General features: G+C 41.9%; 1 protein-coding gene across 4 annotated transcripts in view; it reads left to right on the top strand.

The window, feature by feature from the left end:
* GK (glycerol kinase) overlaps nt 1-15,571 on the top strand; it is a 118,613-nt gene extending 103,042 nt beyond the window's left edge. For 2 of the 4 annotated variants that reach the window (XM_077482571.1, XM_077482572.1), the window contains 2 exons: nt 1,136-1,222; nt 14,634-15,571. In XM_077482571.1, coding sequence (XP_077338697.1) covers nt 1,136-1,222; nt 14,634-14,647 — 101 coding nt within the window. In that variant the 3' untranslated portion in view covers nt 14,648-15,571. Of the gene's footprint in view, nt 1-1,135; nt 1,228-14,633 lie in introns of those variants that run through there. The other 2 variants (XM_077482575.1, XM_077482574.1) reach the window with 2 other exon arrangements.
* The last annotated feature ends 646 nt before the right edge of the window (nt 15,572-16,217 follow it).

Below are 16,217 nucleotides of genomic sequence, written 5' to 3'. Positions count from 1 at the left end.
TAGATGGTTTGATTCTTGGCCAGTCCCTGCTGAACCGGCCTTGATTCAAACCATCTATGGCTGGCTTTAGTCCATCCAAAACTGACATATTTAGTCAGCAGTCCAGATTCTTTTAGAGAATCCAGAAGCATGATCCTTGCCAGGTGTGCTATACAGTGTAGTCATAATGGGGGGGGGGGTTTGCTGTTTGTCATATTCCCTTATAGTGAATCAGAAAGAATGCTGCAAGTGTAGTGAAACTCAGCAGTGTGGTGCTGAACGCCAAAAGAAGAAATACCACTGAAATTCTCTAGACCAAAGGGTCTCCACACTATGCCCCTCCAGTTGTTCAGGAACTACAATTCCCATCATGTTTGTAAGAGCCCTTTCACATAGTGCTGCTTTACCGTCGCATTAGCGGAGCTATTCGGCTGCTAGTGGGGCGGTTTTAACCCCCCGCTAGCAGCCAAAAAAGGGGTTAAATCCGCCCTCAAAACATAGCAGCACTACCCCATTGATTTCAAAGGGGAGGATCGGTGAGTTGGTCCCCGCTCCAAAGAAGCTGCTAGCAGGACTTTTTCTGACGGCCTGCCAGCGCACTGTTCCAGTGTGAAAGCCCTCGGGCTTTCATACTGGAGTGAATGGAGCAGCTGTTTTAGGGCTGTTTGCAGGCGCTATTTTTAAAGCTATATCGCCTACAAAACGCCCCCAGTGTGAAAGGGGTGTAAATGTCAGACTTTTACAATGCCCCATGGGACGTTTAGTTCCGCAACAGCGAGGGGGCCATAGTTTGGAGATCTCTGCTCTAGACCTTAGCGATAGCAGATGGATACATACCTACTTTCCACAAATGACTGAAGACTTTTTTTGTTGTTGTTGTAGACTGTAAACCAGACCCACTTTGAGATCTTTCTACAGCTTTTATTGTAATCTGTTTCTGACATCGCATGGCTGTCTTTACCAATATATATACAGTTTGTCTGCACTGCTCCTTTGGCTTATGCAATGAAAGCATAATCATTCTATCAATTGCTAATGCCTGTCATTTTTTTCTGCTTTTGATTTGAATTGATTCGTAACACCAATGATCAATTTTTTATATTTTCTCCCCTTCTGTCTGACTTGGTTGGAATCCCCTGCTTCTGGATGTCTACAGGTGAAGCTAGTATCTTCACTAGTCTTCCTTTGGGCTTTTATATAGTGAGTAGCATGGTAATGTTAATTGGAGCAAAGTATATAACAGGTTAGTTTTCATTAACTTATTTGGATCCCAGTGTTGACTAACTGTTGAACTTATTTATTAAGGTGGCACAGAGATGACGTGCAAAGTGCAGCAATCTCTAGCAACCAAATAAGTATCCTAACTCATCTGTGTACAGTAAACGAAAAACTTGTATTTCATTTTGCACGTGCTTGTTGTGCTGTGTTTATTGAATGAACCAGTATGCGTTTAGCTATCGTCAACATGTTCTTTTGCTGGATTTTTTAAACTCTAAATTCCAGGTATATGGCATTGAAATTAGCTGTACCTGTCTATATTTTGTCAGCTTTTCAAATTTTTAAGAACCTGAAATATGAGCCAGTTACCACACGAGGGTGCCATAAGCTAGTGTACTGTTATGAAAGGATATCATTATGCCCTGCATTCCATTGTGCATAGATATAATTAAGTTCTTCCACTAGTAAGGTACTGGGTTATAGCTATAATTAAGTTTACCAGTTGTCCTTCACATTCAATTTACTTCAGATATAAAAGACAGGTTCTTTGTAATTAGTGAAAGGGAAACGTGTGTATTAATTACTACACCTTTTATAAAGTGTTAGGACTGATTATTGCTAATTAAGCTTAACCTAAAATATTTTCTGAGTAGAAAATAATCCTTTTGGGACATAGATTTAGATACGAAGTTGAATGAGATGATAAAGTAAACTCTATTACCCAGGAACAGATATCGGAAATGAAGCTTGGTTGCTGAGCTACTGCTACAGTAATGAATTTATAAGATGCATATAATTGTGTTGAGAGCTTTGAGATTAAAGCTGAAGTTCAGGTACATATACACAACTCCCTTTATTCTGGATATGTATTTTTAGAAATAATCCTTGAATGTGTTTTTAAAGGCAGCTAGTATAAATACTTCACATCTATCCTTATATTAGCTTTATGTAGCCCCCTGCACAGCAGGATTCGGGCTGTGAAAGGGAAAACTGTCAGATAATCTAAGTTCTTTTGCATTGCTCGGTGATCTCAGTCAAGCACTGTGAACTTGATTACAGGATAGGAAGGCACAGAGGTTACATCATTAATGTGCTGCTGTTCCTTCTTCTTTATCTAAATTAGCAGGCTTAAACAGGGACTCCTCTGTATTAATTGTAAAAGAGAATGTGGTGTCACCTCCTTGACTGTGTGCTATGTCATTATCAAAAGTGGCTGAATTAAAGGCAATTTCTTTTCTTACATCAGGGGACACAGCACCATAGTAATAACTATGTGGGTTATATCGGACTATCAGGTGCTGGACCCTGGCACGCCTCTTAAGGCGTGAACTTCCCCCATATAACCCCTCCCATTACTGGGAGTACTCAGTTTTTTCGTCAGTGTCTAAGGTGTTGGGCACATGTAAGGATGTGTGTACTGAGCTCCACGGGCAGTAATCCTTTGAGAGCCAGCCATCCTGACCGGATCCGTTCTGATGTCTCCGTAATGGATTAAATGAACGGTACCCGGGCCTCGTCATCCAAAGACACAAGGTTTTGCTTGCAAATGCTTTTAAGCAGGGCCATGGGATCCAGTACTTTTTGGTAGTAAGGCCAATAGAAGTTTACTGGCAGGGTCTTCTCACAGATCCAGGATTGCGGGATTACCTGAGTGTATCCCTGTTCCTGAAGGTTTCCTTTCAAGGTCTCGGAGCCTACCGTGAAGGGGGAAGATTGGGCTTTTTTTTATCTCTGATAAAGCCCTATCTTTGGAAAGGTAGGGGAGATTTTCTGCAAGGAATCTCTCCTTCCATGTATTTATGTTGTCATGTCATGTCTGTGTCACCACTGGAGGCTGTATTGAACACTCACCATTCTGACGCTGGAAAGGCACTCTCCTCTCCGTTCAAGCCAGCTCAGGCCCTCAGGTATGAAGGGGGTTTCTGATCACCTCCTGGGCCCCAGAGTGGCATTTTTTGTTCCTTTGGATGCCAGCCCGCTGCCTCTTTTTTTTTTTTTTCTTAAAAAAATGAAAAAAAAAACCAGACCGCCATGTTGCCAGCACTCATACACTTCCCTAGTTGGAAGGGCCGTTTTTGTGCGGGGGGGCGTGGCTAAACGGCGTCAGATGCCGGCCACGCGTGGAGGAAATATTTTAAGCTATACAGGAAAAGCTCAAGTATGGCGGTGGAGGGACAGAGCAGAGTGGTTGCTGGTTAGGTTTGGTGACACAGGCATCTCCCTTTTGTTTACAACATTGTACTGTATAGCTAGGATTAATAGCAGTTATTGTACTGTACTATAGCCTAGCAAGTGTAACATTCTTTTGCTGGTACTGCCTCTGCTTTGTACTGTAAGCTATGGGTGATAAAGGGACCAGGAACCCCTCTAAGGGTTCTAAGGGGTTAATGGTATACAACAAACTAAAAACCCTTCCAAAAGAATGTCTGTCTTCCTCCCCTAAGATGTAAAAAGAAAAATATGGCCAGTCAGATGAAGCAGTCAAGGGTAGAACACTTCTCTCCCTGTATTTCATACAGACAAGTTTTTCTCCTACCATTAAAAGATTGCTATGATGTCTCTCCATATTGGGACTAAACATAGCAGATTCCCATCTAGTCCTTTGGGCCCTTTTGTTGAGGTGCAGGAGGCTGGAGATCAGGTAGATCTTTCCAAATATTGGAAGACACTTATTTTCCTCTTCAGAGGATCCTAACAGGGAGGGAGTAGCCGCACAAGTCAGGTGTTAGTCTACTCCCTTACTTGACCCTTTTGTTGCCTGCCATAGGCTCTTGAGGTATCTACCTCTAATTGGGTTAATTTGAACCTCCCCCACCTGGGAGTCCATTTAACATGGTGTCCTATTGAACAAGTTCTGTAGTACAAATCTGCAAGATGCAAAAAGCACTAAAAATGCATAACTATGTATTCTGAATGGGAACATTTTTATGAAAGAAGTGGGGGGGGGGGGGGGTTCCAACTATTAATGCTGCAAACACCTCAGTGAGCAGAGTCTCGCTTGTCCAGTGAATAATGCACTGATGTTAAAGGATCCAGCAAGTTAAGGTTGGATTTTCCTTTTAAAGACAAGATGTCTTTTGCAGTTCTGGCTGCAATTGGAGTGGCTGTCCATTAACCCCTTAATGTCTGCTGCACTATTGTGGTGGAGCACATTTTGAGTCGCGCCAATGCATTGGAGTGTGGACTCCAAGGGTCAAGGAACAGGGGTGAGATACCTGAAAGTTCTGCCTGATCCGCAGGCCCGGCAAGGGGCTGGTGTCTCACAGATGCTATGAAGGACTCGATCATTTAAGCCCTATGGCTTATACTTGGACTAGGTCCGTGGCTGAGATATTGGTCAGCTAAAGCACCAGGTGAAAACCCTTAGCCAGTCTGTGTCCCTTCCTGGGGGGTACGACTATTTAGAGTGGATAAGTACATCCAAAAGGCAGTAAAAGTAGGTAAAAAACAGTTCTCCTTTAATCATGCAGCCTCTCCTATGCCTGGGGTATCTGCCTTTAGGCAGTCTCGACAATCTCAATCGTCAGGTTCAGGAGAAAGTTCAGGGGCAGCACCAGGATCTTGGGGGCAGAAAGCCCATGAAGCAGAATTCGAAGGCCTCATGAAGGAGCACCCCCACTTTGAGTAAGGGGAAAGGTCCTGCAATTCCCAAAGTCTGGCAGGAACAATGCTAAGAGCAGAGCGATTGCTGCAATTTTTTTTTCTCTAGGTTACATCTAGAGTTTCAAGAGCCCGGATGGCCCAGTCGGCTTTCGATCCGAGGGTTCGGGTCCTGTTTGGGTGCTGCCTGTGGGGTCCTTGGGGCTGCTGATGCGGCAGTCTTATTCAAGAGTGTCCGTCTCCTCAAAGAATGCTCCTAAGGTTCCAGAGAAAAAAGGAAAAAAAAAAAAGAGGAGAAAGAAAGAGAAAGGAGAAGTGTCTCTTTCTGGTCTCTCGATCAGCTGTTATCCCAGTCAGTGATACCAGAGATTCCCTACAGGAACAGGGCTTTTTGGCTCAAACTTTTTAGGGTCCCAGAGCCAAGCAGAGAGGCAAGACCCACTCTAGATCTCGGAGATCTGAATTGGCACTTAAACATCCGATCCTTTCATAATTCGATCAGCTGTGTCCATCCTGCAAGGAGGGGCGTTTCATATCTCCATGTGCCAAAGTTTCCCGCTTACCAGAAATCTCTGCGGTTTGAAATATAAAATTATTTTATCAATCGTGGCACTGCCATTCGGCTTAGCCACAGCACTACGAGTGTTCTGAAAGATTCTGACACCTCCTTTAGCCAGGTTAAAGGCTCAAGGCATAGCGGTCCTAGCCTATTAGAATATCTGCTTTGAATAGATCATTCAGTCTCAGGTCTAAAGCCAGAGTCTGATCTCAGCTAGAGATAGCTGAAATCTCTAGGTTGGATTCTTCATTTTGGCTGCAGGAGATGATTTTTAGGGGAAATGGTGGCCTCCTTTAAGGCCGTCCCTTACGTGCAGTTTTATTCAAAGACTGCTTCAAGACACCATCCTTTTGGTCTGGAATAAAGAAGATTCAGGATTTGTTTGTTTGCAATATGCTTGGCTTCCGATAGGTCAGAGCCTAAATTGGTGGTTGTTGTCCAGCAGGAGTGAAAATCTTTATCCTACAAGGTGTTAACAACAGATGCCAGCCTGGGGAGCAGCCCTGGAAGAAGATTCTGTCCAGGGGAGAGGACCTTGCTTATCAACTTTGTTGGAAGTTTCAGGCAGTACATCTGGCCATAGAATCTTGGAGGTCAGATTACAGGACTGTCCTGACAGCATTCAGTTTGACAGAGCCACGGTGGTGGCTTACATCAAAGAAAAAAAAAAAGGGAGGTGAATAATGTTCTAGCTTTTGCAGAACAAAACACTCTTTGCCTATCGGCAATTTTAATATTTTAGGCGTACTACTTGCATTTCCTCCAGTTCTGCTACTTCCACACCTTCTCCGCAGGATTAAGCAGGAACAAAAAGGAGGTGATTCCCCCAGCGGGTCCCAGAAGATCTGAATTTATCGAGATCATAAGGAGGGCAGTTGAAGTCCTTGGACTGTGTCATTATAGCCAGACCTTCAGGCACAGGGTCTGGTATTTCATCCTACTTTATGGACAAGGAGTTTAACAGGTTTGACTGTTGAATCCCACTAAATTAAATAAAAGATTATGGTGATCTGCTTCAGTAGTGTCTACTTTGTCTAATGCGAGGAAGCCGGCTTCCAGAGTCACTTACTATAGAATCTGGAAGGCTTAGGTTTCTTGGTATGGATCTATGTCAATAGGCAGGATTCCTGCATATGGGATCTGAAATGAAGCTGGCCTTGACTTTTATCAAGAGCCAGATCCAGGTCGATGTCTTTTCCTACGGCCTCTTGCTTCCCACTCTTGGTGTGTAGCTTATTCAGGGGGTAACACGGTTTATTACCCTTATCAAGGCACCTCTAAATCCTTAGGATTTAAGATTGGTCATGTCAGCTTTATTAAATCAGCCGTTTGAACCTTACGAGAAATTCTCTTGGTTCTTTGACAAGAAAGATCATCTTTTGCTTGCCATTTCTTCTGCTAGTATTGGAACTAACGGCTCTGTCTTGTAAGAGCAATATTTCATCATGTATATGGACAAGGTGATTTGATGTCCTCATCCTGAACTCTCACCAAAAGTGGTAACAGGTTTTCATTTAAACCAAGATATTATTCTTCCTTTTCTCCCCAGAAGCCTTAATCTGGGGAAGAGAAAGCACTACAGTCTCTTGATGTAGATCAGAATCTATTTAAGGGCGACCGCTCAGGTTCGCAAAACACAGGTTTTGTTTGTTCTGCCAGAGGGTCCAAGATATGGACAGGCAGCGTCAAGATCCACTATTTTCCAGATGGGTTTGTCAAGTGATTGATCAAGCTTCAGCTTAAAGAAGAAAATTCTTCCTTCTCATATTAAAAGAACACTCATCCAGGGCGATTAGTGCCTCTTGGGTGATGCATCATCAGGCCTCTATGGCTCAGATCTGTAAGACCGCAACATTGGGCTTTGGTTCAGATGTTTATCCGATTTTATTTATTTATTTATTTTTTCAAATCGATATTAAAGGTCATGAAGAGATTGCCTTTGGGCACAGCATATACTGCAGGCTGCAGTATGAGTCCTCTGGCCTCCTGCCTCCTTGATTCTGTCTCTCTCCCCCCCCCCCTTCAGTTGCCATTGCTATGGGACATCCCACATAGTTATTACTATGGTGCTGTGTCCCCTGATGTAAGAAAAGAAAATAGGTTTTTAAAACAGCTTACCTGTAAAATCCTTTTCTTTGATGTACATCAGGGGACACAGAGGTCCCTCCCTTCTTCTTATACACTTTGATTGCTTGGCTATAAAACTGAGGACTCCCAGTAATGGGAGGGGTTATATGGGGGAAGTTCACGCCTTAAGGGGTGTGCCAGTGTCCAGCACCTGATAGTCCGATATAACCCACATAGTTATTACTATGGCACTGTGTCCCCTGATGTACATCAAAGAAAAGGATTTTACAGGTAAGCTGTTTTTAAAAAAATCCTATTGTTTTGTCAGACGGAACAGTTCACATATGTATTTAGCTGTGTAAAGTAAATCCGTTTTACCAGTAACATTTGCTCTGGTCTAAACTATGTTAACCACTTCAATACAGGGCACTTATACACCTTCCTGCCCCAACCAATTTTCAACTTTCAGAGCTGTCGCACTTTGAATAACAATTGTGTGGTCATGCTACACTGTACCCAAACTAAATTTTTATAATTTTGTTCCCACAAATAGAGCTTTCTTTTGGGGGTATTTGATCACCTCTGGGATTTGTATTTTCTGCTAAACAAATAAAAAAATAAAAAAAGACCGAAAATTTTGAAAAAAAATGTTTTTTGTTTCGGTTACAAAACTTTGTAAATAAGTTTTCTCCTTCACTGATGGGGCTGCACTGACTGGCACTGACTGGTACTGATAAGGCAGCACTGATGGGCACTGTTGATGTGCACTGATAGGTGGCACTGATATGCAGCACTGATGGGTACACATAGTTGGCACTGATACTGAATGTATGGTACTGATGGATGCCAATCAGTGCCAAACAATACCTGCCAATCAGTGATGCCCATTGTGGACACTGGCATCCATTGTAGGCACTGATTGGCATCCCTGGTGGTCTAGGGTGGCATACCTGCTGGTGACATCCCTGGTGGTCCTAGTGGTGTCCCTCATGGTCCAGTTTGGGCATCCATGGGGGGGGGGGGGGGCTGCACTGATAATCGATCAGCACAGATCCCCCTCCCGTCAGAGGAGCAGCCAATCAGCTCTCTTCTACTCGCATGTGATAGACGTGAGCGAGGAAAAGCAGATCAATGGATCTTCCTGTTTACATCGTTATCAGCCATGATTGGGCACAGCTGATCATGTGGTAGAGAGTCTCCGTCAGAGACTCTTTACCTAGATCGGAGTTGTGGTGTGTCAGACTGCCACACGGCAACAACGATCACCCACAATGCGTGCCCCCCGGGGGCATGCAACGGCTTAGTATGCTGGCAACGTCATATGACATCCAGTCAGGATATTGAAACCACTTTGCCGCCATCATTTTGCTATATGGTGGGTGACAAGTGGGTTAAGTAGCAGTTGGTACCCATGGTTTATTGCACATAACGGTCCAAAGAACAATATAAAACCTTGTCAAGCACTGACTGTGTATTCGCTACCCACCTGTTGGCAGGAAAATGATTTAAAAATGTTCAAATGTTTAATAATGGTTTCAGCAACTCCTCATTTAAATCGTGGACTGCCCTTTGCTTAACTCTGATTTATTTCCTAAGCAAATCACCTCTAAGAATGGTGCATAAGATTCCCTTATCAAAAAAGACTGAGATATTGCTTGATGTAGACTTTACCTTCTGTATATACAAAGAAATGCACTTAATTGTTTACTGTTTTTGATTCAAATTTTATATACTGGCAATTTAAATATTCCTTAAAGACATTATTAGTACATGCAGGAATTATTTTAATTAAAACTAAAATCCATGCAGAAATAAAAAAACACACAAATTATGTAGCGCTCTATCTGTTAATAAATTCTTAATTACATGCAAGTAGTGTAAGTATCTGAATATCATTTTAATATCGGACTCTTGCAGTCCAGTAAAGCTTTAACTGAGGGCAGGAAGCAGGAGAACCAAATCAGTTTTGCTGTAAGTCCAAGATTACGTAGACAGGAGAAGAGTGCAATGACAGAAAGATGAGCTCATCAGTTTGCGGCTTCTCCCTTCACTGTCCAGTCACAGCTTAGGGGTGGGGGATGGGACCCGTAAGAGTAACTGGACTGCAGTACAGCTTTTTCTTACCTGATATGCCTGGAGAGAAGAAAGGGCCCTTGCTGGACCTCAGCTGCACTGAGTAGGGCCTTTGTTTTTACAGGGAACCTACTTGGTGCAGACAGGTTTTTGATTCTCTTCTAGTGGGTTAATCCACTAGGAACCAGACATGATACATTTCAGTCACCTGTTTAGTAGAGATAATGGGGCTGTGCCAGATTTTGAATTTGTTATTTAAGAGGTGTGCCTTCCGCAGCTGCGCAGGCTCTGTGCCCTTCTGCTCCTTGCCGACTCTCTCTATGGTTTTGTGTAGATGCTGCAATATCCTTTGCAGATGCAGCAGTTCTACAATTCATAGGATGGTACCTGGTTTCCCTGCTGCCTTATCAGTGACCGGGTATTAGACACCATTAACCCTTTCTGCTTTGGCAGTGAGATTGTGAGTAATTTTGTGGGCAGTCTCTCACTTTACTCTAATTTTGCAGATCATAAGCGCAAGGGCAGTGGTCCTGGGGGCCTGGTCATCTTGTGATCTGCTAATAGTGTCAAGGGATTTTGCGCTGTCCTCTCTAGAAGACGTGACATCCAATAGCCCAGGTCACTGTCCAATGCCTGCACTGCACCACTCTGACTTTTCCTTAACCCCTTAATGATCTTACAGTAATTTTTTATTTATTTATGCCTCTAAATGTGTCACAAAAATACAGCTTTATCTATGGACCAAGCATATTTTCTTTGTCAAATTGGTCTCCATGGTCTATGGGAGAAACAAGATGATTTCCGAAGGTGTCTTCTGAAAACTCCAGTTTCTTTGCTGTTATGGTGACTTTCTAGCTTCAGTTATATGAATCACAAGTCTGTAACAAATATTAGTCTGTAATATATTCGATTATATATATTTTTTTTTCTGGCCCAGCTAGCTTTTTCAAAATGAGATCAGCAATGTCTGTATTTCCACTTCATAAAAATTTGTGTGGTGGCTTTAGATTTCTCCTATTCATTGCCTGACAACATGGAAAACATTATCTATAAGTGGTCCTTGAATAATAAAGTTGGGCAATTAATTGAAAGACATTTGCGTAAAGTGGCAGTAAAGGCTTTTTTTTTTTACTTTATATCTAGAGATCTACTAAGGCTTACCTGTAGGTACAGTAAATATCTCCTAAACCTGCACCATTTTGAGATATTTAGTTTAGCAGCACCGTTGATGTCACCATCGTATGCACAATGTGCATACAATGTCTCAAAGGACAGCGTGCCATCCATCGAGAGTACCGTGCCACGATCATGACTCCTGTGCACATGTGCCTGGGAAACTGGGAGGAACAGCAGATGAAAATGGAAGCCCTGTCAGGAGGGCTTTGTTTTCAGGTCAGTCTTTCGTAATGTGCTAGTATGCGATGCACATTATGAAAGACACATTAGCACATTATGACCTTCATTTTCAGAGACGAGACTTTTTTTATTTCAGTTTACTACCCCTTTAAGAGCCCATAATCAGTGGTACACACAGTCCATAAAAGTGCTCAACAATCTCCAGTCTGATTACCCTCCAGGTGGATGTGCCTGCCATTGTGCTGAACATAATCTGAAAGCTGTGCCCTGTTGTAAAATGCTACTAAACCCACAACAGTAAAATCAGTCTGTATATGTAGTAAAGCATGGTGGAATTTAAGTGGTTAATCCTCTGCATTGTGTAAAATTGTGTGTTTGATCCTGTCTTCTCTGATCCTCCCCTTCTTTTACTGTCCCCAATCTATCTGCTGAGTACAGAGCTTTAGGGGGGCACTCTGCACATGCTCAGTTTGGAGTGCATTGCTAAAGAGATTTTTTTTTTTTTTTCTTGGGAGGGTTGTGTGATTGGCATAGGGCCAATCAGCACTGTCCAGATAGAGGGTCAGTTGTCCTGCAGCCTCACAGGACAGTCAGAGTAGAATGAAAACTCCTCCTACAAGCTTTAAACACACTCTAATAGAAGTCCATAAGACTGCTATATAATGCTGATGTGTAAAGGTATTTAGCAGTTTATATTTAGTAAAATACCGTAATTGCATTTCCATATTCTCTGGGTTTAGTAACATTGCAATGGTGGGTCTATGTCAAGTTATCATCTCTCCTTTCATATTTGTATAAAGAATAAGAATTTTTCAGCTTCTTCAATATCCACAGGAGCCCAGAGGACATTTCTGCCTGTTGCAGCTTATAAATGTGTCATGAGAGAAAACATTATGCTGCTATTTCTAAATCCTTTTTTAAAATGCAGTTTTCCCGTGTGTAATGCTGATCTTTAAAGTATGTCCAAAACCAGAATTTTTTTTTTTTTTCTTTTTGGATAGCATAGATATAGAAGATATATCTATATACTTTCAATAGGGATATTTCCTATTCCTTCCTGTTTTAGACGCACATGAGGAAGTGACAAGAAATCGCTCTAAAGTGAGGGCAATCCTCTTTAAAGATACACACTATACAACTTTTGTTTGATTTCCTCTTAGGTTTACCAAAACCATGTAGTACAATGGCCTGCCTGATTGCATACAAATTGAAATTGTTGAGGTTTGACATCATATTATATAGTTTTGGTAAATCTAAAGGAAAAAGTCTAGAAAGAAAAATTTGTATAGTGTGTATTAGAGCTGCATGATTCTGGCCAAAATGAGAATCGCAATTTATAAAAAGATCGCGATTCTCACGGCGTAAAATCTTTCGCATTATACAAAAAAAAATTAGACTAACTTTACTGGTTATTTTTTTTTATTATTCATTTAAGTGTCATTTTTTTTTTTCCCCCAAAAATTGCATTTGAAGAACTGCTGCGCAAATGCGCAAATACAGTGTGACATAAAATATTGCAAAAACCACCATTTTATTTTCTAGGGTCTCTATATATATATATATATATATATATATATATATATATATATATATATATATATATATATATAATACACATAGTAGAGACCCTAGAAAATAAAATGGTTGTTGCAATATTTTATATTGTTGCAATATTTAAAGTGGTTGTAAACCCTTACAACACACTTTGACCTACAGGTAAGCGTAGATTAAGGCTTACCTGTAGGTCCAAGAAATATCTCCTAAACCTATACAGTTTAGGAGATATTTGCCCGAAGACAAGCACCGCTGTCTACGGCGCACTGAGCGCAGCATTTCCAACGACGGAGCTGCCGTGTGTGTCGGCTCCTGTGCGCATGCGTGGGAGTGACGTCATCGCGGCTTCGCCGAATGACAGCGGCGGAGCTGCGAGACCCCACCGAGAAGATGGATGCGCCGGACTACAGGGGACAGCGGGGACTTCGCTGGCTCCTGTGTCGGGTAAGCGACACATAATGGACTACTATGCGATACCTTTGCAGGGAATGAAAGAAGAAGTAAACTCATCAGGGTTTACTTCCGCTTTAAAGAGGAAGTAAACCCTGATGGGTTTACTTCCTCTTTTTTTCCCTGCAAAGGTAAAGCATAATGGACTACTATGCATCGCATAGTAGCTCATTATGTGTCACTTACCTGACACAGGAGCCAGCGAAGTCGCCGCTGTCCCCTGTAGTCCGCCGCATCCATGTTGCTGGTGGCGTCTCGCAGCTCCGACGAATCACAGCGGCGCAGCCGCGATGACGTCACTCCCGCGCATGCGCACGGGAGTCGCGTCTCGCAGCTCCGCCGCTGCCATACGGCGAAGCCGCGATGACGTCACTCCCGCGCATGCGCACGGGAGTCGACAAATTGGGAAAATCCATTCTTGGATTTGTCGCATTTAGTGCGCCTGCGCGCCGCTGTCTACGGCGCATGCGCCGTAGACAGCGGTGCCCATTTTCGGGCAAATATCTCCTAAACCATATAGGTTTAGGAGATATTGCTTGGACCTACAGGTAAGCCTTAATCTAGGCTTACCTATAGGTCCAAGTTGTTTGGAAGGGTTTACTTCCTCTTTAATATTTTTTATATGTGTGTGTGTGTGTGTGTGTGTGTGTGTGTATATGTATGTGTGTATATATATATATATATATATATATATGTATATGTATGTATGTATGTATGTATATATGTGTATATATATATATAATGGGGGGGGGGGGGGGGGTTCTAAGTAATTTTCTAGCAAAAAAATGATTTTAACTTGAAACCAACAAATGTCAGAAAAGGGTTTAGTATTTAAGTGGTTAAACTTCCTCATTTATACACTAAGGGCCGGTTCACACTGCGACGCGAGGCGAGGCGACACGGCTCGCCTCGCTCCCGCAAGTCGCCCCCATTCAGTACTATGGAACCGTTCTGAGAGGAGCGACTCGAGTCGCTCCGACTCAGAAAAAAGGTTCCTGTACTACTTCGGGGCGACTTCGGGGGCGACTTGCATTGACTTCTATGCAGAAGTCCTCTGCAAGTCGCGGCGAGGTAAGTCGGAGACGCCTCGCCGCGGCTCGCTGTGTGAACCGGCCCAAAAGGACACTAAAGGACAAGTTGTTTATACTTAAGTTCCACTGCTAAAGAATGATGTAATTCTTGGAAGACTGCCCATTTTTTTTCCCTTTCTTTTGATAGCTGTCTGCTTCAGCAGAGCAGAGAGAATTCTCTGCATAGAAAGAATCGGGAAATACTTTGCCAAGATCACAAGGGGGTAAAAATCGCGATTCTTAACGATTAATCGTGCAGCTCTAAGGTGTATCCAGCTTTAGAAAGTTGTCACCTGAACAAGTATTCCTCGTCTGGTAAAAAATTTTCGTTTTACCATCACGCTTCCTGGTAGGTCACCAGTGAAGAATAATAAGTATAGATGGCCAAAAATACTAAAGTTTTACTTTAGCACCCCTGTCATACTTTGGAGTCACTAACCAAAACAGGTATACAGCAGATTAGGGCAGAGGTCTTGATCCTAATAGTTGTAACTCTAAAAGTATCTAACATTTTCAGAAGATGGTCAGTCATATCAAGCCACAATTTTTCAGCGGCTGATTGTCCATCCAGCAATACATCGGAAATGTCAAGAGGGTTTATCTTTTTTGTGTCCCTGCTATTTTTAAACATTTTACCTGTAGTTTTGTAATTGATTTTATAGTTGGGTATTGTTTTTAACTAATGTATATTTTTTTTCTTTTCCTAGGGCTTGACAAATAATTGATTTCTGCAAATCAAGTGTTGGTGCTGATTTTAGAGTCTTAGCTTGCCAACAAGAGGAAATATTTTAGTGAAATTTCCACCTGTCCCAGAATACTTTCCATCTATCTTTATTTTATTTGACACTCTCTTCCTGCTGCTCAACTGCTGTACCAGCTGGCATAAGACTTTTCCGTTGAATGGCCTGCAATCTAATTTATGTGAAGGTTATGCTACTGAGACCTACTTTTACCATGAGTGTACAGAGGAAATCTTTCTCAATATGATGACAATGAAGGGAATACTAACCTCCGTCATTGCTGTGACCGGACTTCTGAGGACATATTTGCACTTAGAGATTCATAGTAATAAAAATCCTCGGGAATTCTTCTTATAACATTTTGAATGACTGAACAGGGAAATTTGTACAGATATTTTTTGATGAAACTGTAATTGCTGAATGTTAAGTTAAAATAACTGGTAGTTTTCAAATCCAGCACAGACAATTATAAGTGAGTTTTGTTATAAATTGTCAATTCTAAGTCACTTAAACATTAATTGTGCCTTTACATTTCCAGGCTTGTTTATATTTAAAGTTCTTGCATACATAATTGTTTTTGTTATGGTTCTTAATGTATTTCTCACAGTTGGGTGTAGAATTTTAATTAACAGTGCCATCAGTTGTTTTGCTAAAATGGGAAAAAAAAAACTAAATTAATTCTTGAAGGGTTCTTATAAAGCAAGCTGCTTCAATGTTTTAGGTACTTGAAAGGAGTTTTCTCTTTAATTGAATAATTGTATCAATGATCCATTTTATAGCAATGGAATGGCAATACTGGTTCACCTGCAGGTTCATTGAACTGGTGTCACCTGTTCTTACACATAAGGGCACCAAGTAAAGGAGTGCATTTCTGTCAACATTGATAAACGTTAACATTCAATTAATACGCAGGTGTCAAGTTGTTACCGTTAGCTATCTTTTGGCACATCAAAGTGTTGCCTTCAGTTGTCCCTTGTGTGTTTTATTTATAATATAAATATATATATATATATATATATATATATTTTTTTTTTTTTTTTTTTTTCCTACTGTATACTTTAAGGATATACCTTATTTGTGGCATCATATCAGTACCCCACAATATGCTTATTCGTTATTGCCAACATTCAGATTATCACAGTGGTGGGCTTTTTGGCTGACCATGTGTTTTTATGGACAGTTCCAGGCAAAGACCTACTATCACAATTCTAGACCCTCTTAATTTTAACATTCTAACTTATGTAATGACATGCTTGAACGTGGTCCTATTTTCTGCAGGTGAGGTCTGGCTGCCTATTCACATTGGTCCTAAAGCCCCTGCACAGGCGCCGAATGTCGGGAGACATTGGGCAGTTCAAAAAACCGTCTGACATTTTGCCTGTGTGTATGCCACCCTCAGCGCTCTCAGCAAATGGTGGAGAACGCTGAGCGGAGTGTTCTGGCGGGGGGGGCGGCGCATCTCTGATCTCTGATCTCTGTGACAGAACACAACAACTCTGCTGGGGAGATCACTATACTAACTTTGCAAAGTTAGTACAGCGGCTCTGACCG

Source organism: Lithobates pipiens, unplaced genomic scaffold (genome assembly GCF_037356315.1).
Source record: "Lithobates pipiens isolate NorthernLeopardFrog02 unplaced genomic scaffold, aLitPip1_a1.2 Scaffold_16, whole genome shotgun sequence".
In the NCBI taxonomy this organism is placed as follows: Eukaryota; Metazoa; Chordata; class Amphibia; order Anura; family Ranidae; genus Lithobates; species Lithobates pipiens.
This window is presented reverse-complemented; position numbering and strand designations above follow the sequence as displayed.